This window comes from Aristolochia californica, unplaced genomic scaffold (assembly GCF_029961685.1).
Source record: "Aristolochia californica isolate CCGP_79_NKW_82.1479 unplaced genomic scaffold, dmAriCali1.0.hap1 SCAF_4, whole genome shotgun sequence".
NCBI classification, from domain to species: domain Eukaryota; kingdom Viridiplantae; phylum Streptophyta; class Magnoliopsida; order Piperales; family Aristolochiaceae; genus Aristolochia; species Aristolochia californica.
In genome coordinates this window covers 47,675,996-47,700,360 of record NW_027182103.1, presented here as the reverse complement: position 1 = coordinate 47,700,360, position 24,365 = coordinate 47,675,996, and the positions used below count along the sequence as shown (strand labels likewise).

The window sequence follows — 24,365 nt, the reverse complement described above, 5'->3', positions numbered from 1 at the left end:
TTCCACGTAGCTCATTTTCATTAGAGAAAAAAATCACCAGGTACTGCCTGCACGGCGCGAAGTTCCTACTTTTGGTGACATGATCTACCCGAACCAACTTCTCGGCCCCTGGCGGCAACTTTTCCGTTTTTTCGTTATTGTCTCGATCGTTACTCGCCGCTCCTCGTGAATAACAAGACAACGCAGAGAGCCGAACGACAACAGAGACGTGACGATAGCACTTGCAGAGCGTCTGCATTTCTTCGTTTGCAGACACGTCGAAATGAGCGAAACCCAATCTCTGTTGCCGTCGCGGCGTCCCACGTATCCATCTGCCCCGTGTCACTCCCGTTCGGTCTCACCAAGAAACTCCCATTTCCTTCCTCTTCGAAATTCTACCTTTCTCAGCCGCCATTATCACATTCCCATAACCTTAACCTTCACCACTCGTAGCCAGCCGTGAAGGAAGGCCGAACCTTGCAAGGAAATATTATTCAAGAGTCTCCTTCTAGAGACAGGAAGATGAAATCCATTTTCAACGCTGGATGGAGTTTGGGGAAGAAAGTCGCCTTAACTGGTGCTGTCATCACCGCTGCTCCGGTGATTCTCCCTCCTTTGATGGTTGTCTCCGCGTTGGGGTTTGCTTTCTCCGTGCCTTTTGGTCTCGTTTTCGCGGGTTATGTCTGTAACCAGAAGGTCATGAGTTACTTGCTCCCTGCTCCCTATCTACCGCAGGAAGGGTTAGAAATGTTGGAGGAAGAGGATCTTGGTGATGACGCGGAAGGCGAAGAACGTCTGCACATGCAGTCATATCTAGAACGACCTGATTACGGTAGCGGTTTGTTGGATGGTGAAATGGTGGGAGCTGAAGGGATGAAGATGCTGCCTGAAGAAAGTGCCCAACATATGGAGAAACAGAGTGATGAAAAGGAAGTTGGAGGGTATGATTCGAGCGGTGCTTCTGCAGCGGTGAATTATGAGACAAAAGAGGATGATGTGGATCGAGAAGAGGAGCCCCAGACACGCGAGGACGAGGTAGAAAGAATTATTAGAGACGAAGATGGCGCTATACCACCGGAAAAGAACTTGCATGAGACGGCGGTCGATGAAGCAGATGTGCATGGGGATGCTTCGTTGACATCGGATACAAATGTGTATGATGATACTGGTCGCGAGCAATCGGGCGAGACCAGAAACCCAAGAGGTACAGAGAAGGCGGAGGAGAATGGAGTTCTTAGAACAGGAACAATTGGGAGTGAAATCGATGAAAGAGCCACGCTTGGAGATTCGCCATTGGCAGCAGTTGTTAAGAAAGGGGATTCGGCCGGTAGGGAGCAGCAAAGCGGAGTTGCGGATATGATTGATGAAAACAAGGAGAAAAGTATCCAAGAGGAAGAATGGATTTTACCTGCTGATACTGGTGTGGAGGAAAATAATTATGGGGTTTCTTTTGGTGTACGTGGAGATGATGCTGCGGCTCAGGGGCCGAAGCAAAAGGTTGAAGAGCTCACATATGCGGAAAAAACGGATGATAACACTGGCGTAGATAATGGAGGATTGCATGTGGGAGTCAGGAAGGAAAGGGAAGAGGAAGAGGTTTTACTGAAAGAAAATGGAGAAGGCATTAGAGCGGATGATAAATTTGGAAACTTTCCATTGAAAATAGATTCTATGAAAGAAGACTTCGAGGGTTTTGATGAATCCAAAAAGCGGGAGCATAAGACTCTAGAAGAGGATAGCGCGATAGAAATTAAAGAGGGTGAAATAGGTATGATCCCTCCGGGAGGTACATGTGATATCCACAGTGAAAATGTGAGCCCTGTTGAAAACATAGTTCAAGAAACAGAGGATAAGGTTGAAGAAGAAGAGGATAGAGATAAAGCAACTAAGAACAAAGCCATTATATTGGACATTCAAGTTAAGGAAGTTGATGAAAGTGAAGAGCCAGCCATGATTCTTGGTGCTGATGATCATTCTTCTTTACCTAGGAGTTCTGAAGAGGATTTAGTTTCAACCTATGGAGTTACACTTGTTCCAGATAAAGCTTCTACTTCGAAGGATAAACCTATTGATGAGCATACAGGCGTTCAGGACGGACACGAGTTGAACCTGGGACAATCTGCATCTGAGGAACATTATATGGAAGAAAAGGATGGAGAGTCAATTCAACAGCCCCTTCCTTCTGCCAGTTCTACAGAAGTGCCTCAGACTGGAACTGCCAGTGAGGCTGAAACAAAGAGCACAGAGACAATGGGGCACCCAGTTTCTTATTCTAGACCCTCTGGAGTCTCGTCCGAAGTTGAGGCTTCTGAAGCTTCTGACGAAGAGGTGAGATAGTGACTTATTTTCCAAGAATTTGCACTGTATGATCTTGATTTGTTGCTTGTGTTTATTCTGGAAGTATGTCATCCTATAGGGACCTCTGATTTCTAATTTGCAGTTGTAGGACAGGAAGTTGGTATATTCTTAAAGAACCTGTGTTCATGCCATGCTTGGAAGTTTTGTTGAGATTAAGAGTAGCCAGGTGGTATCCCATTCCAATTTGTCAGTAAATACAGATTGCTGTTGTCTGTGTAACACTTGAAAATTGAAGTGGAAAAAATTCAAATAGAGAAAGAAAAACAACTTAGTGGATTGGACTATTGGCCACATGAGGAGCTTTTGGGCCAAGTCTCTTGATGGTTTCAGGTGTAGTGCGTGTGATAACATTGAAAGGAAAAAAAAACTGACATGATAAATGTGCCATCCTTGGCACCCACAGGTCAGGAAACATCTTAGACATATATATTCAAACACTCTTATCTATTAACCCATAACCAAACAACAAAAATGGTGTGGTTGCTTCTTTACAACTACCCCATTCTAGCGCTATAAACCAACTTCGCTAGTTGCCAAACTGTTAGTGAAAATAGTCTGACATATGTTAATGTCAAGAAATATCTAGTGGTTAAGTCATTTTGGGATAGTTTTGAACCCAATTGTAACATAGTTTCAGAGCAGGGTCTCTATTTGTTGGGCCCAGTTGGTACCCATTTGGTTTATCCCTAGTTTGTGGTTTCACATCTCAGACCTCTTGTTCAGTTGTGCAGATCTACACATGAGAGTAATGTTAATGGAAATAGTCCCACGGAAGTTAATGTTGGGAAAGATTCTAGCAGTTCCAAACTTCAGCTATCTTTTTGGGACGGATCTGGACCCAAATTTAACACAAAACTTATAAAAGACTACTTGGTTTACTCTCTCGAACTTTTTGGAGATTATAGTGATACTTAATGTGGCATACAACACCAAGAACTGGATTTGTGATTGTAGAACTTGGAAAATTTCTTCGTTCAAGTAGAATGCTTTTGTATTCACCATGTATTCATGTCCTAGGAATATGAATTTAGTGAAGAGAATCTCCCTGTAAACCTTAACTTTATTTGTGGAGTGCATGTTGATATAGTGATTTTCACTGCACTATTAACACACAATGTTAAGCAAAGGGCAAGAATTATTCACTGCCTGAAAATTACTGCACTCTAATGTTGTCATGCTAAATACCACTTTTTGGCAAAACAACCATTCTAGTGCATGAATTTTGTTCAGTGGAGGAAGTTTCTGGGTGGTACTGGCTGAAATGTACGACTCATGACATTTTCTTGTGGCAAGCTTGAAGTCTAACCAGTTATAAATATATAAAAAAACAGAAGTAGATTAAAAAAGTATGTCAATCTCAAAAAGGAATAAACCTATTGTTTGAACTGGCACATGATAATTGATCTGAGTTGGAGTCTATATTGTCCTCTTATGATAACAACTTGTGTCATGGAGACTGCATTGTTAATTCGTGTTTCAGTCTCGTATTTCAGTGCCCAACTTCCAAAAATATGACCCTAATGCAGGCATTCTGGAACTTTATTGTTGTTCTGATATACCCTCGAGTTATTAGGTTGCTGCATATATCTGTATTTCTGTTTAGTATTTATGGAAAATTACTGAAATGACCATTTACATTGGTTTGAGCAGAAATCACTTCTAGATATGGCAGACCCACTAGAAGTTGCTTTGTGCAATGAGGGATGTTGAAATACTAGTATCAACCAACTGAATTAACCAATACCGTTGATGGTGATGATAATATTAACTAGCTGAATTTGCCCATTTTTTCCTGCTGAAGAATTGTAGTTTGCAGAGCAAGTTGACATCCTTGATTTTGTCCTTCATATAAGCATTAAAAAGGTTGGAAGCCCGATAACAAGCATGGTATAGTTTAGAGATATTGAGCCGACCTGTCTTTGTTTTGTAGGGTTTGTACTCGGAGGAGAAGATATGGAATCAAATCAATGCATTGCGGACGATTGTTGGATACAAGGCAGAACTGCAGGTCTCCTTCGTGGAGGAACTTAAGGCTCTTTATGTCTTCACAGGAATGGACCCGCCGGCTTCATCGGATGGTTCTTCTGATCTTGCCCAGGCAACTGACAAGCTTCGATTCCTTAAGGCTGTCATAGGGGTCAGATAATGTGGTCTAGTTCTCCTGCTTCAGCATATTTCCCTATTTCTATTTGTAGATTACAGTAGGATGCTATCTGCCAAAACTCCCTTGATGTGTTAATATGTTGAATTTTGAAAGGGTAGTACTAGTTTTCTAGTCTAGAGCTTCAGAGATTTTTCTGTTTCTTCAGTATGCATCATGTATGTATCAGGCCACACTACCAGTATTGCATCCCTTAAGAGTCAGTACCATCCCTTATCGTAGGTTCATAACGTGGTGTTTCTTTGTCGATTATTTTCTCCACTTATGACATGGATGTACTTGCTGGAGAGGCTGCTCTAGAGTTCACTGCGGGATGGAGAAGTTTATTTTATCAGAATGAGCAAACATGTGCTATCGGAGTTACTTTGGCATTTAAAGCACTGCCGTTTAGTGAAATTGTTTGGTGGCATTAGATTTCTTGAAATGCCGGATATAAAACCCAGGTAGAGGCTGCCGTTATGTCTAGAAATCAAGGGCTGCCACTATTTATTCTGCTGCAGATTGCTCGTTCCTTGAAAACCCAAATCCCTGTCATCATTACTGAAAATTCACAAACAGCATTCTGTTTTTTAATATACATTATGGATATCCAAGGTCGGGCTCCGCTGGTTTGAAAGGGAAGTCACAAAATGGAGTTAGCTCTTACGAGCTTAGTAATGTTATTGAGCTTTGGGGTTTCCTCGGTTGTCGACAGCAGTAGCCGGAGAAATAGATTGGCACTGGGACCATGCCGTCCGGAGCCTCTCCCTCCTGAAGCTACCGAAATCAGAAACCAAGCTTTGGTTTACTTTCTGCTTCATGTTCTCTATCAATCTTCTGAGCACCTGCTTAATCATATTTAAGCATTTGTTACGGTCAATTCATTTCAAGCAGTTAGCATGCCCATTTGTTCAATTTTAGTAGCCTACTGACCGATTCTGAGACGTTTTTGAGAAGATCTTGCGGTACAAGATCTAATGCCGGGGGGAGAATGCAATTAATGCTCATTTCGAGTTGACCTTTAAGACGACTTCGTAGACCCTGCTTCTGCGAGTAAAGTGTTCCTTGCACGCCCAATGCGAAATGAGTAGGCTTAACCATGCTGTCCAGCCCTCCAAGCTCCCATCTTGTCTACAGAAACGGCAAATCAAGGCGAAGTTATCTGGTTAACCGTCAATGAAAGCAGGATTAGTGTGGATAGATCAGGATTGCGGTACATTACTGCTTGAAGTTGCAGGACTCTGTTAACTGTGTCAGGAATGCCGGATGGATAATCCTTGGCGTTGGAAATGCATCTCAAGCGCATATCAATAACCGGCCTCACAGACAGAAAGAGAAAGTCCAGCGGCAGCATCTGAATTCTCCATTCCTCCTGCGAGAGCAGGCTTAATTATATAAAACCAGAGAGTGATGGACAGGATGGCGGAGAAACAACAGGGAGAAATTAATCAACGCAGCTCACTTCGTTCAGCCTCCGGCTCCTATTTTCGTCAGGAAACATTGCTCGGAACACCCGCGCCTGGTCCTCCAAATATTCATCAAACGATGCCTGCTAATGTCGCCACACAATGCATACAGTGTACAGAGGCATTGTCTTCAGATCCACCACAAAATCGAGGAAAATGGAAAAAGTAATAGAACAGAAGTCGTACCCCAGGAGACTCATAGAGAGGTAAATCGGTGGCAATACTGGAACAAAATGTGGATACTTTTCCGGAAGAAGAACCGTATCTTGAGTTATTACCCGTATCAAGACTCATCACCACAGAGCCATTCGCTCCGACGCGTCTCGCAGACTGCCGTCTCAATTTCCAATCTCTCCCTAACGCTAGGCACCGGTCACCGGAATTACGAAGTCAGGTTGTGGAATTAGCCAAAAGTCTCAAATAATGCTTACTGTGAGCAAACTGATCAGCTACTATACCTACTCCAGGCGACGCAGATAACCGCTGCTGGTATGTGAAGAAGACGCCTGCCACAACCATTTCCAAAGGATTTAGTGTTGATTACCAGGGAAAGGGAGAGCGATGAGGTGATATGCAAGAGAAAAAGAGAGGATGTCCATTTCCAGAAGCGTGTTTTGTTTCGATTTGAGATTCGTGGCCACTGGCTTCTCCATTTTCCTTGTATACTGTACCTTCTCCATGTAACTGTGTAGTTCTGATGGTTCACGGCAAAACTGGTGGTTGAGAGTTGAGACGAGATTTCTCATTGCTGGATCACGAGGTTTTTAATAATAGTTACTAATCATATATTTAGTCCAATGGTTAATTCGGTTTTAATAACATTGAAATTCATTCTATTTGGAAGTTTTTAACCTAAACTCGTCTTGGCTCATATTCATTTTCTTTCTGTTTTCCCTTAAATGATAAATTTACATCTATACCCATTACCCTCACAGTTACATTGAAATTTGAACCATCTCCTTCAATCCCTAAACCCTAGCCGCCGCATTGGCACAGTCTACGCGGCTGCGGAGGTAAGCAGTGGATTTAACGGTGGAGAAAGCATTTGTACAGCGGTTCAACCAAACAAAATCCAAATAGCCAGATTCTTGGAGGGTGGCCATTGGCAACACTGGCAAGGGGGGGACCTTCCTTTGTTTTTACACGAACGAAAGCAGGCACACATCTCTGACCAAAAATTTCACTAGCCTTTGCCAAAGATTCCCTTCCCGAAACCCCAACAAGTTAAGAACGCAAGCCGAGCCGACTCACAGTGCGGTCTCACTGGAGTCAACAATCTGTTCCGGGGTGTCGCAACTCGTTAACACAAACCCTAACGTTAAATACTCCCTCTGTTCTCCTCCTCTCACACCCCTCGCACGCACGAACGTCCGACGCGGTCTTTGCGCTCCGAGGAAGGTTTCCCTGCATCTTCTCGGAGCTCGATTCCGAAACCCTAGATTCTTCGCATTTATCTGTTTCGAGGAATCGTAGATTCTCATTTTTTCTTTGAAGAGATTTTGTGTCTGTTTGATTGTTCGTCACTAAACAACCAAGCTGTGATTCTTTTGGATTTTTTTTTTATTTTTTTTTTTTGAACTATGGATCTGCCGAGTCTTGCTGTTATTTTACAATCAGCGCTGAGTCCGCACCCGGAGGAGAGGAAGGCAGCGGAGGAGAGCCTTAATCAGGTGAATTTTGTGAAGTTGTTTTTTTTCTCCTTCTTGGGATTATCTCATTGGTTTTCCGAGTTCATGGATACTCGAGTTGCAATTTGTTCATTTTATTCAGAGCTTTACGCCTCTGTAAAGTCATTGCTGGTATTCAGTCGGTTTAGAAAGTGTTCATACTTCACGTTGAAATGATCATGGAGAATTTGTACTTTTTCCGATTATTTCCATAGTCGCTGTTAATTTGGTAATTGAAATTCAGTATATTACTCCAATCGACTGCACTGAGTCAGATTTAAGCAGTGACTGGCAATAACGTTAAATTATTATTATTATTTTGGCTTAATTTTAGTTGATTGATACGAAGATCATCGAGTCCATCATAGTTAATCTATTACGACCATGCTGCCTACTTGGCACAGGGAATAAATGTGTTCTACATTTTCAGAAACTTTCAACAGCCTTGTTTTTTTTTTTTTTTTTTTAATATTTGAATGAAACAGCGTTGCATCTTCATGATATAATATCTGAATGCTGGTCATCTCCTAGGAGTACAAGAGATCTTTTTAGCATTCTATGTGGGGCACGTGCATACCTACTGCATCTGAGGTTGTTGTTTCCATTAAATCCAGTTATATATATTCCTAAATATTGTTCTGTGTGCAGTTCCAGTACACTCCACAGCATTTGGTGAGGCTGTTGCAGATTATTGTAGATGGCAACTGCGACATGGCCGTGCGCCAGGTGGCCAGTATACACTTCAAGAATTTTGTGGCAAAAAACTGGTCACCTCATGAGCCAGGTGTATATTTTGTTTGAAGTCTACTTCTAATTCAGTCACTGTCCCTTGATAGCTCGAATAAAGGCATTTTTTTATTGCAGGTGAGCAGAGTAAAATATCAGCAAGTGATAAAGACATGGTCAGGGAGAACATTCTCCGGTTTATTACTCAAATTCCCCCCTTGTTAAGGTACCAGACAGCAACTTCTCTATTTTGCATATAAAGTTTTTGGTGGCAGTTCTAGTTGTGTTTAGTATATTATATAATATTTAATTGATATTTCTGCTGATGCTAAAACTTTGAAATACACTGGAGATTATGTTTTTTAACACCCAATGTTATGTCTGGGTGTTTGGTTTCCCATGAGGTGGATTTTACGTCTTGGGTTGTGCATTATAAGGCAATCTTGTTAGGACCAAATATCTTTTAATAATTCATGTCACAGATGGCCAATTACTCACTCTAGTCTCTAGGTAATGGCTCTGAGATGTAATGTCTCTGTTTGTTATTTGTTGGTTCAGGACAAGTATGAGCTATTTGTAATGTCTGATGGCTAGTACTTAAGCTTACGACTGTGGGATAAATGATATGTGAAGTTCAAGCAACTGTTATGAGTTATGAAATCATTTAACTCAGTCATTGTTCAAGAAGTCAGGCCATGAGCTGTCTTATATTGTGGTCTGGGGGTTATCATTTCCCTCTTCCCTTAGTGGTGGGAAATGAAATGTGCTGGGTCAAAGTAACCAGATCTGGTTTAGAATCAATTTAGAGTCATTGAAAACGTTGAATTTCAGATATGGCAATTGCTGCACCTAATTATCATTTTATGACATTATTTATTTAATATATAAATGACTTAGGTACAATACTTGACTAAAGAACTAACTGTTGCGACTTACTTTGGTCTACTGTTTTCTCTTGTATTAGTTGGTCTTTCTGAGATTTTTTTTGTATTATACAGGGTACAGCTTGGTGAGTGTCTCAAAACAATAATCCATGCTGATTACCCTGAACAGTGGCCTGGTCTTCTCCATTGGATAAAACACAACTTACAGGATCAACAAGTATATGGTGCTTTGTATGTCTTGAGAATACTTTCCAGGAAGTATGAGTAAGTATCTGCAGCTTGCCTTCAGAATCTTTACATAATAAATTTCTTGAAATGTTTTAACAGTTTGAACTATTGCAATATGTAATTTTTTAGACTAGAAAGAAAAATTCTCATTATTATAAAAAAAAGGTGTAGGTTTTGAATCAGAACCATTGTTACATCTTTTATTGGGAACGAGTCTATTCGTAGACTCTAGGTGTGTTCACAGAAAGCACTTGGTGGTTCATATTGTGTGCGTGTATGTGTTTGTGTGTGGATATGTGTGTGTAATATTGATGATTTGTTGAGGCAAATAGAAGCAAATACAGGCAGGTCAAAGGGCCAACATTACAGCAAGATCTACACAAAGGTAGCTAAGAGGTATACAAGCATCTAAATATTTTGAGAAACTTCTAGGAACATAGTTTGAAAATTGGGCATTAGGACATCAAACGATGACTTCTGTAGACTGTTTTACTCTTGTCATATCTTAAAATGTTCCCTTGAACATTTCTAAGTGAATTTAGATCACTTCAACTATTATTTTAATTTTTTTTATCATTTGCCTATTTTGAAATTATGCTTTGTTTTCTTGATCTGTGGTGGACTTTTATATTTTCTTTGTTTATTTCTTCCTGATTTATATTTAATTTTTTAATTTGTATTTATTTCTGTAGGTTCAAATCCGATGAAGAGCGGACACCAGTTTATCTTATTGTTGATGAGACATTTCCTCATCTACTTAATATATTTAACAAGCTAATTCAGATTGTGAACCCACCCTTGGAAGTTGCAGAGTTAATCAAACTCATTTGCAAGATCTTCTGGTCTTCAATATATGTATGTCTTTGAAGTTTTACCTATCTTTCTGATGGCCCAGCTACTTGTTTTATGTGCTCTCTTACTTGTGTCTTTGTTTTTATTTTTTATTTTTTTGCAGTTAGAGATACCAAAGCAGCTGTTTGATCCCAATGTTTTTAATGCTTGGATGATCTTATTCTTGAATATACTTGAAAGGCCTGTTCCTGTAGAAGGCCAACCAGTTGATCCAGAACAAAGGAAATCTTGGGGTTGGTGGAAAGTTAAAAAATGGACAGTTCATATACTAAACCGTTTGTATACAAGGTAAGTGCTTGCATGAAAAATTAATTGTTACGATGGTTCTTGTCATGGTACAGGATTTTGAATTTTTAAAAGAGATGTCATTGCGTCATAGGTTTGGAGACTTGAAACTCCAGAAAGCAGAGAATAAAGCTTTTGCTCAAATGTTCCAGAAGAATTATGCCGGAAAAATTTTGGAATGCCACTTGAACTTGCTGAATGTGATTCGTGTGGGTGGATATTTGCCTGATAGAGTTACCAATCTCATTCTTCAGTATTTGAGTAGCAGGTTAGTCTCATTTGGATCTTGATGATCATTAAAATTAACCATTTCATCTTCTATAGTTGTCTTTCACTTAATTGAGATTTTTCTTATACAAGTTACAAGTATATTAGGAGTTATATCTGCTTTGGCAATATTGATTCCCTTTCTCTTGTTGCATTAGTACTTTCTACATTCGAGGATATAATGAAATGTACATACACTTACACCCTATATAATGCTGATGTGTATGAATTTTGGAAGCAAGCCTCATGCATAAAACTAAAATGAATGACCATTCTTTGTTAATGTTATTGCTTGCCATACTGTAAGTCAATGTGAAGTATGTTCAGTTTGCTGTCATTGCACTTGAGTTTAATTTATTGTGCTATGTGTTTTTGTTGGTTATCAATATTTCCTGGAGCTTGTGAAATAACTTTCAGGAGAAAATATCATAGTATGTGTAAAAGCCCATATCAACTGATGTTTAGAATCTCCATTTATTTTGTATTAAATCATATTTAGGGAAAATTGTGGTTTAAGTGTCTCTGTAATCTTACTTCTGATTTGCCAAGTATGGATAGAGCTTTTTCGCGTTGTAGAAGGCAAGCTCCCCTTTGTATTCTTTGTTTTTTGTTTTGAGTGAAATATTCCATGGTTGGAAGAAGAAGTAGACTTCTAGGGATGCCTTTATAAAAAAACAAATTTAAATTTCTGAATTCATTGTTTTGTAATATCTATTTGTAGGACTTCTACTTGTGCCTGAGTGTTTTATAGTATTTTGAAGTTATTTCACAAGCACTTCATTGTCCATTTTTGTGTATGCAGTATTTCAAAAAATAGTATGTATCAGCTGCTGCAGCCACGTCTTGACGTTTTTCTTTTTGAGATAATTTTCCCCCTTATGTGTTTCAATGACAATGATCAAAGATTGTGGAATGAAGATCCTCATGAATATGTAAGGAAGGGTTATGGTGAGTTTGTAGAAAATAAATACTTAGTTCTCAATTCTGTCTGGATGTTATTTCAATCTTTATTTTGCTGTTGTTGTAAGTTTCCTCCTCTACTATGCAGATATTATTGAAGATCTATACAGTCCTCGAACTGCATCAATGGATTTTGTTAGTGAGTTGGTAAGGAAGCGTGGCAAGGGCAACCTTCAAAAGTTCATTCAATTTATTGTAGAGATATTTAAGAGGTATTTGAACTCTTTTAAATGCTCATTTGTTTAAGGTTAGAGGGTCAATATTTAGAAATATGAATATTGGGATATTTAGGTATGATGAAGCACCCGTAGAGTACAAATCATATCGACAAAAAGATGGTGCTCTTCTTGCTATAGGAGCATTATGCGATCAATTGAAGCAAACTGAACCATATAAGTCTGAGCTCGAGAGGATGTTGGTGCAGCACGTCTTCCCTGAATTTAGCAGCCCTGTAGGCCATTTAAGAGCAAAGGTTTGTGCACGCTATTTATATGAGGGTGTTGTTGAATGATGATTCATAAAACTTGCCATCTTCTTTTCCTAATGCTTCTTGATAGATGAACTATTTTTCTTCTACATGATTTTCTTCTTAGTTTTGACAAAATCAACTGCTAAAAACAATTGATATATTACATTCATGGCTTTTGCTGTTAGAAGCCTCACATAAATTTTACCCTATTAGATCATTGCTTGATGAAAGAGGTTATTTTTTATGGAGGCTTAGTAATACAAAGAAGGCCAAGCTGCAGTAAGTATAACTCAGTAAAAGCTACGTGGTTGATGTGGAGTTTGGCGTTTCTGTGCTACAGGCGGACTTTACCAGATGTTTATCCCACCAATCATACTCGGTGGAATGCATTTTGAGTAGTGAAAAGACAAGATTCAGAAGATAGATTGTGTCAAGGTTGAGTTGGATCTGTATTAAATTAGAAGAAATAATACCTTGTTAAAAAATGCACGAGAGCACCTAGGAGTTGCCTTAATTGACATGAAAATGAAAGAGTCATTTTAAATGGCTTGGGTATGTTGGACCAGGGCGAAATTTTGTAGTGCTTCGAAGTGTGTCAGCCATGTTGGTTAATGAAATGTCTTAACAAGGGCATTATAAATGATAGAGCAGGGTTGAGGAGGTTTAATGACACCAACTTCAAATAGCTGGGAGGAGGTTCTGACGATGATATGATGACTATAAGACTTATTATTAGTGATGGATGATCAAAGGATATACTGTCAAATTGATTTGACCTTGTGATTATTGCGCACCAGCGACTAGTCCAGATAATACCTAATTGATTTAGGGCGTTTTTGTCTGGTTTCAGTGAATGGTTCAGATTGTATGATTTTGATGTGGAACTCAAATTATTCTACTTAATTTTCCTATGGTGAATAGGAAAAGGAATGTAGACTTAAAGGCAACTAACTTTTGTGGACACCTTATCTTATGCATGATTTCAATATGCATTTTTGGCTTTGTTTTTAATATTATGTTTTTAAAAAAATATCAGGCTGCCTGGGTTGCTGGCCAGTATGCCCACATCAACTTTTCTGATCAGAGCAACTTCCGCAAAGCCTTACATTGTGTTGTATCTGGGTTACGGGATCCTGAACTTCCTGTGCGTGTTGACTCAGTGTTTGCTCTACGCTCCTTTGTTGAAGCTTGCAAAGGTAGGGAAGTGTTTTGCTAATTATATGGCAAATAATTTTTCTGAGAGAAGAACTCTGATGTATCAGCTTGTTGCTTTGTGCAGATTTAAATGAAATCCGACCAATTCTCCCGCAATTACTTGATGGTATCTGTTGGGTTTTTATCGATTATATAGCTCTAGTTTTGTTACCCATTATTTTGTGACATTTTTTGGGCTATTTGCAGAGTTCTTTAAACTCATGAATGAGGTTGAAAATGAGGATCTTGTATTTACTCTTGAGACCATTGTGGACAAGTTTGGGGAAGAGATGGCACCCTATGCCCTTGGGCTATGCCAGAATCTGGTGATTTACTTATTTTGTAGCTATCACATGCATTTCACATTTTTGTTATCATTAAAAAAAATCCTGCTCTTTTAATTTGTATTGTATAATTTGACTTTTTTCCTTACTTTGTTACAAGGCTGCTGCTTTTTGGAAGTGCATGGAGTCCACTGAAGCTGAAGAAGATGCTGATGATCCGGGTGCCCTGGCTGCTGTTGGCTGCTTGCGTGCCATAAGCACAATCCTGGAATCTGTCAGCAGGCTTCCTCATCTCTTTACTGAAATAGAACCCACCTTGCTGCCTATAATGCGCAGGATGCTTACTACAGATGGACAAGGTAACCTAACTTGGATGCATTTTACTTCAACTTGTGTGATTTGTCTTTTTTCTCTTGGAAAATGAAAGAATCTTGACTTCCAGCATAAGAGTAGAGTAAAGAAGTGCTATGTGCATTACTGTTCATCATGTTGCCATTTTTATGGATTTTTTGAGCTATTTTTCTTCATCACTAAAAAAATGCTTTGTTCTATGGTTGATCTTTGTCTTTGTAGGAACCTGAATATTGTATATTGTGCATTTTAGTATGTTTGTGCTTGCAAATTTTCTTCTAAGGGGCATTTTGAATTAAATTATGGGAATATACTTACTGGAATTTCATTTCTAGAATATAGTTTCAGACTACAAGTTTCTTGAATACAGAATCCAATAGATGGTGTAATTTTAGGAATGATCAGATTAGCTGGTTCAACTGGAACTGGAGTCTTTCCGGTTCCTGAAGTAGGAGAGAACCTTTTTTTAGCAAAAAACCACGGAAAGTGGTCAGCTGAATCTGTTTGACCTGTTTGGTTTGATGAGAAAGGGGAAATATATGTGATGGGAAAACACCAATGGACTTGGGCGGTTTTACTAGGCTTGACTTTTGCTTGAATCCTGGTTGTAGCATCCTTCCAGTTTGATGGCCAGTTCAGTTTTAAAAACGTTGTTTCATGTTGTTACATAACAGAATTTCACTTGTAGTTGATTAGCAGTAATTACTTAATAAATAATTATTAGAGGGCTTACATGTTATTTACTAGGAACAAGTTAATAACCAGGTTTTCCTCCAATTTGTAGTAAGATGGAGGGGATTGAGCACTGCCTTTCCCCCCTTTTGCTGCGATGGTGGATGATGGTGGCGGGAGCCGCCAATGCCAAAACAGAGGGAAGGAGGGGGACGGGGGTGTTTGCACCCTCCTTACTTGCTACGTTTGGCAGGGGTATTTTCCTCCAGCAAGAGTGACCTGCCAGTTGTTAGCCTCCTGGCTTTTACAGATATATGATCTGGAGAAATAATTGGGTCTAGTTGAACCTGGTTCAACCAACCAATTGGGTCTGAGTTTATTACTCCATATATGACAAAAAAGGCTAAAATAGTTTTTTGCCATGTTGGATGACAAGAACGAAAAATTAGCTTAAAGATGTTAAGTTTTTTTTTTTCATTTTGTTCTGTGTGTGCTGGAATAGGTTAAAAAAGGCATTTGTTCTTTTAATGTGAAGACTTTAAGAAATGGGTCAAATTGAATTTTTGATATTTTTATTTATGATATGCTTTGAATTGTATGATAACAGGATATCTGTATTGTTGCAAGGGAAGTGAGTAGTTGAAAGGGTATTTGGTCATTATGACAAGAAAGCACTTTTTCTCAAAAAAATAATGGAATGGTAAAGTGTATTTTATATCAGAAGAATGACAATTTCTCCATGGATGACAATAATAAATGACAAAAGAACTTTATTGTAAAATGGAAAAATGGAGCTCATGTAATTCCAAACAAATGTGGGAATTATTCGTGCCTTTTCCATGGTGTCTTCTAGTATTTATTTACATAATTGTATAATTGGATCTTTTGTATATTTATGCAGAGGTTTTCGAGGAAGTTCTGGAAATAGTTTCTTACATGACATTTTTTTCTCCCACAATTTCTTTGGAGATGTGGAGTCTGTGGCCTTCGATGGTGGAAGCATTAGGTGATTGGGCTGTAGATTTCTTTCCAAGTAAGATTCTCTGTCTCTGTCAATGTTTGTCTTGGACTTTTGAATGTTATTGTGTTACTTGGTTTCCATGATCATTGATGTTTTTTTATCTTATGCTGACATTCTTTGGTGTACTGTGTCTTTAATTTGCCATTCCTATGCAGATATATTGGTTCCATTGGATAATTACATATCCAGAAGTACTGTACATTTTCTCTCTTGCAAGGATCCTGATTATCAGCAAAGTCTTTGGAGCATGCTTTCATCGGTAAGCAACCATAATTCTGATTCTTTTCTATTCATAACTTTTATTCTCATGCGAGTAACCAATCTGTTGTCATTGGTATGCAGCTTATGGCAGACAATAATTTGATGGACAATGATATTAAGCCTGCACCTAAGCTTATCGAAGTAATGTTTCAAAACTGTAAGGGTCAGGTGGACCAATGGGTTGAACCTTATCTCCGAATCACAATTGACCGATTGCGTCGAGCTGAGAAGTCATCTTTAAAGTGTCTCTTGATACAAGTGGTGAGTTCTCTGTTCCTATATACAAATTTTTATTATGCCTTAAAAGCTTGTGATGTCTCAAATAATTATTATTGTTCATTCTTTTCCCCATTAGGTAGGTCTACTTTTTTTTCTGTTTTTTTAGTTGATGTGAAATTACCCTGGAATGGATCAAATTTCTCTCTTTCTAACTGATGGGCTGAATCTTGGTTTCACAGATTGCTGATGCACTATATTATAATGCATCTTTGACGCTTAGCATACTGCACAAATTTGGGGTTGCAACGGAGGCTTTCAACCTTTGGTTTCAGATGTTGCAACAAGTAAAAAAGAGTGGTCTTTGTGCAAATTTTAAAAGGTATCGTTTGTATTTTCATCAATATTTCCTTTCTTTGTTAAGCATGGGAGTGTAAATGCAGTTGTACAGTTTGCTTGCATGTTATTAATTGCTTCTGTAATCTTCAGGGAACATGAGAAGAAAGTTTGCTGCTTGGGTTTGACATCACTTCTTGTGCTTCCTGCGGAGCAGTTGCCAGGTGAAGCACTTTCTCGTGTTTTTAAAGCTACTCTGGACCTTCTTGTTGCTTACAAGGATCAAGTTGCAGGTATAAACCACTTTAACTAGACTATTTCATTTTTTTTATTTGTTATTTTTTGTAAATGACAGCTTCATCCTCGAGTAAAAAGAGGATTTTAATTCCTTTTGTCCATTTCTTACACTTTTTTCATTACATGTGGTCAGAAGCTGCTAATGAGGAAGAAGGTGATGATGATGATGATGATATGGAAGGGTTCCAATCAGATGAGGAAGACGAGGAGGAAGAGGAGGACAAGGAAATGGGAGTTGATGGGGATGAGGCTGACAGTATCAAGTTGCAGAAGCTAGCAGCTCAGGTATGCAAATTTATTCATTTTTGGTCTATCAGATCCTCCTTATATCTCCCTACTTGGGCTCCTCGTGTATCCCTTCTCTTAACGAGCCTTTTCTTGTCATTGTTTAAAAAGAGGTTTCTTTTGGGGACTTTGAAGAAAAAAAAAAAACTCTTTTATCTCTTGGTACTGCATTCAGGTAAAGGCTTTTCATTCAGATGATGATGATGACGATTCAGATGACGATGATAGTGATGATGAGGAGCTGCATTCACCCATAGATGATGTGGACCCGTTTGTTTTTTTTGTAGATACCATGAAAGGTAAGACTCAAGTATCCTACTTGAATTAGTTTTTAGTATGATTGAAAAGCGTGGATTCCCGGTTGCAAAGCTGGCTGTTGTTCGTCTTTCATATTGTCCAAACACAGTATACCATGTGCTTGTGACTGACAGTTTTCATATTGAACATTTTCTTCAGCTGTGCAAATTTCAGATCCTGCACGCTTTCAAGGTCTGATGCAGACCCTGGACTTCCATTACACAGCATTTGCCAGTGGAGTAGCTCAGCATGCTGAGCAGAGGCGAGCTGAGATTGAGAAAGAGAGAATTGAGAAGGCAGCTGGTGCTTCATGACTTGTTTGAGTGTGTATGACGAGGCTTGAAGTTTGCTTCTCTTTTATTCTTGTTGGTCCATTTAGATAGTGGGTGACAGAAGATAAGGACCAGCTCTGGGGAGTGGGGATCCCCATGATGTTAGGTCAAGTTGGCCTGAGTTGAGATGGTTGAGTCATCACAGGTTCCTTGTGTGTTTGTGAGCGGCCTGGTTCTTCTTCAGTTTTGCACCAGTTTCGCTTGTGAGAGGGTGAAGATTGTTGGTTCTGGGAGAGAGGCTGCTTCAGGAGGGGTTGGTGATATGTTCTACGATGGTGGGTCATGGTCTATCTGCCAATCAGTCTCGGTTTTGTCTGGGTTTCAAGGAAAGTCTAAAGTAGGTGGGGGAAGTAAAGAGTTCCCTTTCGCATCACAAGTAATATTGTTTTTGGAAAATGCCCTCCTGTTTTTTGGCTGTTCGACAGGGAGGATATTTCAAATATAGAGTGTATATGAATGATTGTTTATCAGAAAGAAATGAGGCCTTAGTCTGTATTTATAACTTGGTTGGGGGAGTATTATTTGTGGAAGATGTTTTTTTATTTATTTATTTTTTGGTGAAGGCCGAAGAAGTGTCATTTTCATCGTCTTCTTAGAGCGTGTTACGTTATCCAGTCTGGAGCCTGACACGCTTGGTCTCATGTTGGTCCTGCTGATTGTAAACAGCTCTTTGTTATTTTTTCCAATGAGGATGAAAGAATAGAATCCCCTCTTTTGGTTTATGGGGATTTTCATACTAGTAACAGCTATTTGTTGACAATATATATTGTAGTTGACCACAGTACAAAAGCAGGAATCGACCACATAAACTAACAAAAATTGGCAGAAATAGGCAAGGAGTTTTACCATTGTCAATGAAATTGACTCCCTGCTACAAAAATTTAGATTTACCAATTTTCTAATCCCAAGTCTAGGAGTTGTATGTCTCCACAAATTGTAAATGGCTTATTATTGTGTTTAACAACAAAAAATGAGGTTTAATACATATCTTTGTAAAAAATGGACTATTTTTAAAAAATAATAAAATACCATTCTTCAGCCATAATGTCTATCTTTTATTTAACGTTTGGTTCTTTGTATTTAGCGAAAGCTAACCGATGTTAAGCACTCTTGGCCACTGTGTTTGCCAAATACCCCTCTAGATCTCCCTTGATATTTTTTTGTCCAAATTCTTTTATAGTTAATAACATCAAATACATCATCATCAACTCAACTGTATACAAAGGAATCTAATCATATGTTGTAATATTTGGTAATTTTGTATTTGACAAAAAATATTATGGTTATATAAGAGATTGATTATTAATTTTCTTTTTCTTTTTTTCCATAGAAAAAGGTACTAACAGGTCCATTGAATAAGATTTTATCTTAAGGTTTCTTGGAAAAATGTATCCTAAGAAAAATATTTCTACTTGGGATATAAATTTCTAACCTGGGTCTGTAGTGAATACACAAATAACTTATTAAACACCTTTTGCCATAATAAATCCACACACATCAACCCCCTTCTAAGGATATTTTCTAGGTAGTCAATTTTCGGATTAAACCACTGAAAACTAATCTATTAAGTTTTTAACCCCCCCTTTCATCCTTTCTTGGCTTTACTGTCTTTGGAGAAAAGTGACAATTCAGAGAAAACTCGAATGAAATGGCATGTATATTTGCTGCTTAAAATGTAGAAGCTATGTAAGAGCTACTGCTTCAAAAGATTAACAAAAAGATATTCAATCCAAATCTTCCGTAGAAAATTTCTGAAAACTGTACTAAAAGCTTGAATGCAAAAAAGAACTAAATACAAGGACAAATTCCTCCAGATAATTGTCCATTATTGTCACTAAAAAGCAAACTGCTCTTTAAAGGAAGATATGAATAATTAATATCCAATCCTAGCTCGACTCTAGATCAGGAAAGGACCTCTAGATATCTCATTCATTCCCAGCAAATCCGTAACATAAAGTCTAGGAAGAAAATTTTTCTTCGGCTATGGGCTGACACTTCTTTTAGGGTTCGATTATGAACAGTGGCTGCAAGCAAAGTGGTTCAAAAGTTTTCAGTACTGTAAGTCCAACCCCATGATATAAAAGATGGAAAATGACACTGAGACATTATCTCCATTCCCTTTGGAAAGGGTCGAAAAGAATAAAAGAGAGATTGCAACTTACAGTGTCCACACTGACAGGTTTGCCGTCTTCCACAAGAATCTCAACTATTTTGCCTGATTGGTCAGCCTATAACAAGATTGAAATGCACTCAAATCTCATCAAATTCTACTACTACAGAGAAAATAATAAATAACAAGCAAGCTAATTCTGCTAGAGAATTAGTCAAAAGTGTATCAAATGCAAAACAAACCATTCCCGTTCAAATTAATCACATATTCAGATATTCAGCATCATTTTCTTTTTTCCAGTGCAATTTTCAGGAACAAGAACAGAGAATCAAGCTTACCGAAATACATGATAGTAAGTGTAAGGAACTGTCACAAACACCCAAACTGCAGATTCGAAGCTTTCATTTGTCAACGATTTACATGAACCTTTCAACTAAAAGTTTTTTTTTTTTTTTTTTTTGCTTGCTGGTTTTTATAAAATATGGTCTTTTAAATAAAAATATGTGAAAAACTAGCATTAAATGCAAGAATTCTAATTTGAAATTAGCTATGTAAATAGTCTGTTTCATACAATGGTATTAAGGTTATTTCCAAATGGTAATATGTTTGTCTTGCAGGTTTTAGTTACAAGTCAGACTTCAGTAAAAAGACAATCCAAAGGAATGAAATATGATGTTCCAGACATTTTTTTTAAGTAGGACCTTCCGATTTGTGTCCCCATTTATGTACACACAGTTACAGTATGAGTTGGAAACCTAGCAAGTTGTAATAATCTTTGAAATGGGCAAAGCTAAACCTAATATTGTACTCCAATACATATAACACACGACTGTGATTCCAAAAGCTAACATAACAAAGTAGTAATAATCGTACAGTTTTATACATTTGACTAACATGTCAAGTGCAAACACATCAACAGATTATCAGAAATGGAATTAAAGCCGTTTCAAGAGCATATTTTATGTTGACAGATTCAAAGGGGAATAATGTCAAAAGAGGAATAATCTAAGTCAACCATGATTGTCTCAACCTTTACAAACTGGACCTATCATGTTTATACGAAATCATTTACTTGCAAATCTCAAATTAAGAAAAGAAACAGGTAGCAGTTGTTACCTCAATTTCATTCATCAATTTCATGGCTTCAATGATGCAGAGAACCTGGCCCTTCTTAACTTGATCCCCAACCTAAGAAACATGTCACAGTGTAACCTACAGCATCAAGAAAAGTCTATCTCTAATATAACACTTAAATTCCCTAAAAGCCTAAGCACACTAGTCACCAATTCCTATTCTCAAATACTTGCTAGATATGAAAGAATGAATAAACATAAGTAGGCAGTGAAAAATTCAAAACAAGTATCAAGATAGCGATAACTGTAAGATATGCAACGGTTTATTTTTTCTCCAACTTTTGATAATCTCGCCTACTTTGAGTTCTCCATCCTCAATTTTACATATCTTATCACTATCACAGGGTGTTGAAGAAGGGGAAAGGAGGGAGTAGTTACTGTACAGTGAAAGTGGATGTTCATTACAAGGTGACCCGTTTTATCTGAAGGATGTGCCTTTTTGTGTTAAGAAGCGTAAATGGAAAGTGTAAGATAAAAGGTGTGAACAGACAACCTTTTGCTTGATGACATAATCCCACCTTAACTCATTTAAAGATTCTCAAGACAGTGAATTCCACCCTCTTGAGTGGAATATCACTCTCCCGCTCTGTAGGTAAAGTAAATTTCAGCCATGCTTTCCAAGTGCACTAACACATTTTGAGCACATTATGCAGAGAACACACTCTCTCCTAACATTCCTTATATACTAGCAGGGCCATTATGTGGCTGCGCATATACTGTTTCCAAAAAACAAAAGTGTCACCTTCACAAATGAGGGTTCCCCAGGAGCTGCGCTTCTGTAAAATGTTCCGGCCATGGGGCACTTAAGAGGTGGAAGTGATGACTTAGCACCCTTTGAAGCTGGCGCTGGAGGTGGTGGAGGAGGAGTGGGTTCTTCGTGTATATATCGTGGTTGCTTGGCCGGAGCAGATGATTGCATCACAACAACAGGTGGTTCTGATGGTGGCTGAGGCAATGCTTCTTTCTTGCGGATGATTAATTCACAGTCAGGTTGCTTCAGTTGTAATTCCACAATATCTCGAGAGTCAACAAGCCTGACAAAGACATTATTGACCAGACATACTAAGGGGGTTTTGCACTGACAAGTCCATCAGAAATTTATAGTCACTAATCTAAAATTCCAGTACTTTTTAATTTTCCTTACTTGACAAGACTTGCAACTTGGGTCATAAATTCAGAGATCGATGCATCTGAGAGTGATGGAGGCGATTCAGCTTTTACTTCCTTTTGCTCCACTAGGGGAGCTTCTGACTTGGTAGCAGGAGTTGCAGAAGCATTTGAAGATCCATCAACCGGAACCTTGAACATAGCAGATTGATCCAAAAGCATGTAGCAGAAAGGCTGAAAAACGGTAATCCAAATCTCAGATAAGAAGCTTCCAATCCTAGAGAACCTTACCTCGTTCAATTGGGCTTTTGGCACAGCAGATCTGTTCCATTTAGACCGTGATCCCTATTATGTCGAGTAGGTACCATTTTAGTATTACAAATAATTGGGAATAGAATGTGGAAGTTCACCTCACATAAGCACAACCAAACAACAGGTCAACATGGAAGACTATCCCAAAAAATATACTACGACTGCAACTAAACAATGCTCGTTAAAAATGCGAAAGTAATGAAAAAAATTCCTAAGAAAATCTAGTTTCCATAAGGAATTCCAAGAGTAGATTCTCATTTTCAGGTCTCGAATGCAAAAACACGCATGATCTTGTTAAAATGAATACTCAACTCTCATCATGAAAATTGAAATGTTTACTGACGTTCTTCATTAAGTACTAGTCTTCTTCTGAAGCAGCATTAGACGATAGATATTGTAAAAACAAAAAATCGACGTAAAATTGGTAACAACAGAAGAAAACATAAACTCCACTAAATAGACGCGTCAATTGTGAAAACAATTCACAGATCCAAAAGAAAGAACCGATGCAAGTCCGGGCCACAGTAAGCATGATACCATGATGCATAACAGAGAGATAGATCTCAAAGACGAAATATCGCAAAGATAATAGCTTCGATGATCAAAACAAAAAAAAAGTAAAAAGGCAACGTAATAAAAACAGTCACATTATCACCCTACCTTGAAGAGAGCGAGAAAGAGCTTCGGCTTCGAAGAGAGGCGGAAAGACACATTCCCCCCACGAATGTGGCGTTGAGAAGAAAGAGACGAGCACTTGGTCACAGGAACCGCCGACGAGGCTGCTGACAGAGAAGATGCCATGATTCCTCTCAAAGTGCACACAGACAGCCACGGGCCCTTTTGCTTGTAGGAACGCTAGGATGAGATATCTGGGTTGTCAAAGCAAAGAAGAAAAAGAAGACGAGGAAGGGAGTTTTGGGAAGTCCGAAGCCGTTTTTGTCTGCAGAAGGAGAGAAGAGACGACGGAAGAAAAACTCCGGAAGAAAAACTCCTGAGGTTTCGATGAAAACAAAGAGAGAGCAGAGAGACGAGAGTGTGGACCGGGGCGTGTGAGAAAGACAATGCACACTCATCCCGACGGGCAGACCGATCCGCGTTTTCACATTGAGGACTGCGCTCACGAGGTTTGGATGGCCCACGCAAGAGTTACTCGCACGAATACAACTGCAAAGTGGCCGAGTCTGCATTTGTGGATTACGGGTAGGAAAAGGGTTGTAAATGCTGACCGTACCCGATTACCCGGTTAAAGCGACGGAAGGCCCGATGATGTCCGGAATCCAGAGTGTCCACACACATCATAGGGGTTATTAAAAATATAAATAAATTATTGTTCTAAATTAAGAATTTCAAATTCGAATGTAATAAATAACCCGTCCAATAGACGGAGTTTCTTGTTGTGCAATTGAATAGGGGAGAGACAGGGGCCCAATCAGGGCCTTAAATCTGGACAGGAAGCTTACGTTTGATCCATCTGTTCCCCCCAGTCTAATAAGACTACTTCTATGATTTTATCCTTACATTTTGTTCCAATTGAAAAGTGAAAACAACAGAAAAAAGATACGATTTTACTTTTTTTTTTTTTAAAAAAAACTGTTTTGGAAGTAAAATTTAAGATCATGAGAATGGATAAGAATCCAGGGAAGGAGAATTCATGAACGAGGTAAGACAAGATTAAATTTGTAGGCCACCATGAGTTTTTGTGGTCAGATTAACGGGATAAGCTCAAATTTGCATAAAACCTACCAAAACCGGACACTTGTAGACAATAACGTTCACGGCTCAGTGTTTCATGTCAAATCATCCAAGTCATGGAGAACAGGGAAACTATTTTAGGTGAAATTAGCTGATCTAATTTCCCACGAATTGACTTGGGGGA

At 38.6% G+C, this 24,365-nt stretch overlaps 4 protein-coding genes across 7 annotated transcripts; 2 read left to right on the top strand and 2 right to left on the bottom strand.

Annotated features, from left to right (window-relative positions):
- Nucleotides 1–294: 294 nt before the first annotated feature.
- LOC137962955 (uncharacterized) lies at nt 295–4,612 on the top strand. The gene is made up of 2 exons (XM_068810107.1): nt 295–2,307; nt 4,268–4,612. The coding sequence occupies exons 1-2, from the start codon at nt 502–504 to the stop codon at nt 4,481–4,483; spliced, it is 2,022 nt and encodes a 673-aa protein (XP_068666208.1). The 5' UTR covers nt 295–501; the 3' UTR covers nt 4,484–4,612.
- Nucleotides 4,613–4,992: 380 nt separating this feature from the next.
- LOC137962957 (uncharacterized) lies at nt 4,993–6,675 on the bottom strand. Of its 2 annotated transcripts, XM_068810109.1 has the most exons (7): nt 6,615–6,675; nt 6,402–6,449; nt 6,130–6,305; nt 5,940–6,026; nt 5,700–5,849; nt 5,411–5,608; nt 4,993–5,322 (listed from the first exon to the last, which is right to left on the bottom strand). In XM_068810109.1, the coding sequence occupies exons 3-7, from the start codon at nt 6,235–6,237 to the stop codon at nt 5,158–5,160; spliced, it is 708 nt and encodes a 235-aa protein (XP_068666210.1). In that variant the 5' UTR covers nt 6,238–6,305; nt 6,402–6,449; nt 6,615–6,675; the 3' UTR covers nt 4,993–5,157. The 2 variants fall into 2 exon arrangements, with proteins under 2 accessions (XP_068666210.1, XP_068666209.1); XM_068810108.1 differs by lacking the exon at nt 6,615–6,675 and having other exon boundaries at nt 6,402–6,602.
- Nucleotides 6,676–6,938: 263 nt separating this feature from the next.
- On the top strand, nt 6,939–18,389 carry LOC137962291 (importin beta-like SAD2). Of its 2 annotated transcripts, none has more exons than XM_068809074.1 (22): nt 6,939–7,613; nt 8,259–8,394; nt 8,475–8,562; nt 9,335–9,484; nt 10,141–10,303; nt 10,404–10,588; nt 10,680–10,853; nt 11,655–11,800; nt 11,901–12,024; nt 12,104–12,284; nt 13,318–13,477; nt 13,561–13,602; nt 13,683–13,801; nt 13,920–14,118; nt 15,684–15,815; nt 15,959–16,062; nt 16,146–16,325; nt 16,523–16,662; nt 16,770–16,909; nt 17,050–17,198; nt 17,374–17,497; nt 17,655–18,389. In XM_068809074.1, the coding sequence occupies exons 1-22, from the start codon at nt 7,524–7,526 to the stop codon at nt 17,807–17,809; spliced, it is 3,081 nt and encodes a 1,026-aa protein (XP_068665175.1). In that variant the 5' UTR covers nt 6,939–7,523; the 3' UTR covers nt 17,810–18,389. The 2 variants fall into 2 exon arrangements, with proteins under 2 accessions (XP_068665175.1, XP_068665174.1); XM_068809073.1 differs by having other exon boundaries at nt 17,047–17,198.
- Nucleotides 18,390–19,510: 1,121 nt separating this feature from the next.
- Nucleotides 19,511–23,517, bottom strand: LOC137962683 (biotin carboxyl carrier protein of acetyl-CoA carboxylase, chloroplastic-like). Of its 2 annotated transcripts, XM_068809693.1 has the most exons (7): nt 23,150–23,514; nt 22,469–22,522; nt 22,215–22,369; nt 21,813–22,104; nt 21,054–21,125; nt 19,990–20,055; nt 19,511–19,851 (listed from the first exon to the last, which is right to left on the bottom strand). In XM_068809693.1, exons 1-7 carry the CDS (start codon nt 23,288–23,290, stop codon nt 19,828–19,830), a joined length of 804 nt encoding a protein of 267 aa, XP_068665794.1. In that variant the 5' UTR covers nt 23,291–23,514; the 3' UTR covers nt 19,511–19,827. The 2 variants fall into 2 exon arrangements, with proteins under 2 accessions (XP_068665794.1, XP_068665795.1); XM_068809694.1 differs by lacking the exon at nt 22,469–22,522 and having other exon boundaries at nt 22,215–22,411; nt 23,150–23,517.
- Between the last annotated feature and the right edge of the window lie 848 nt (nt 23,518–24,365).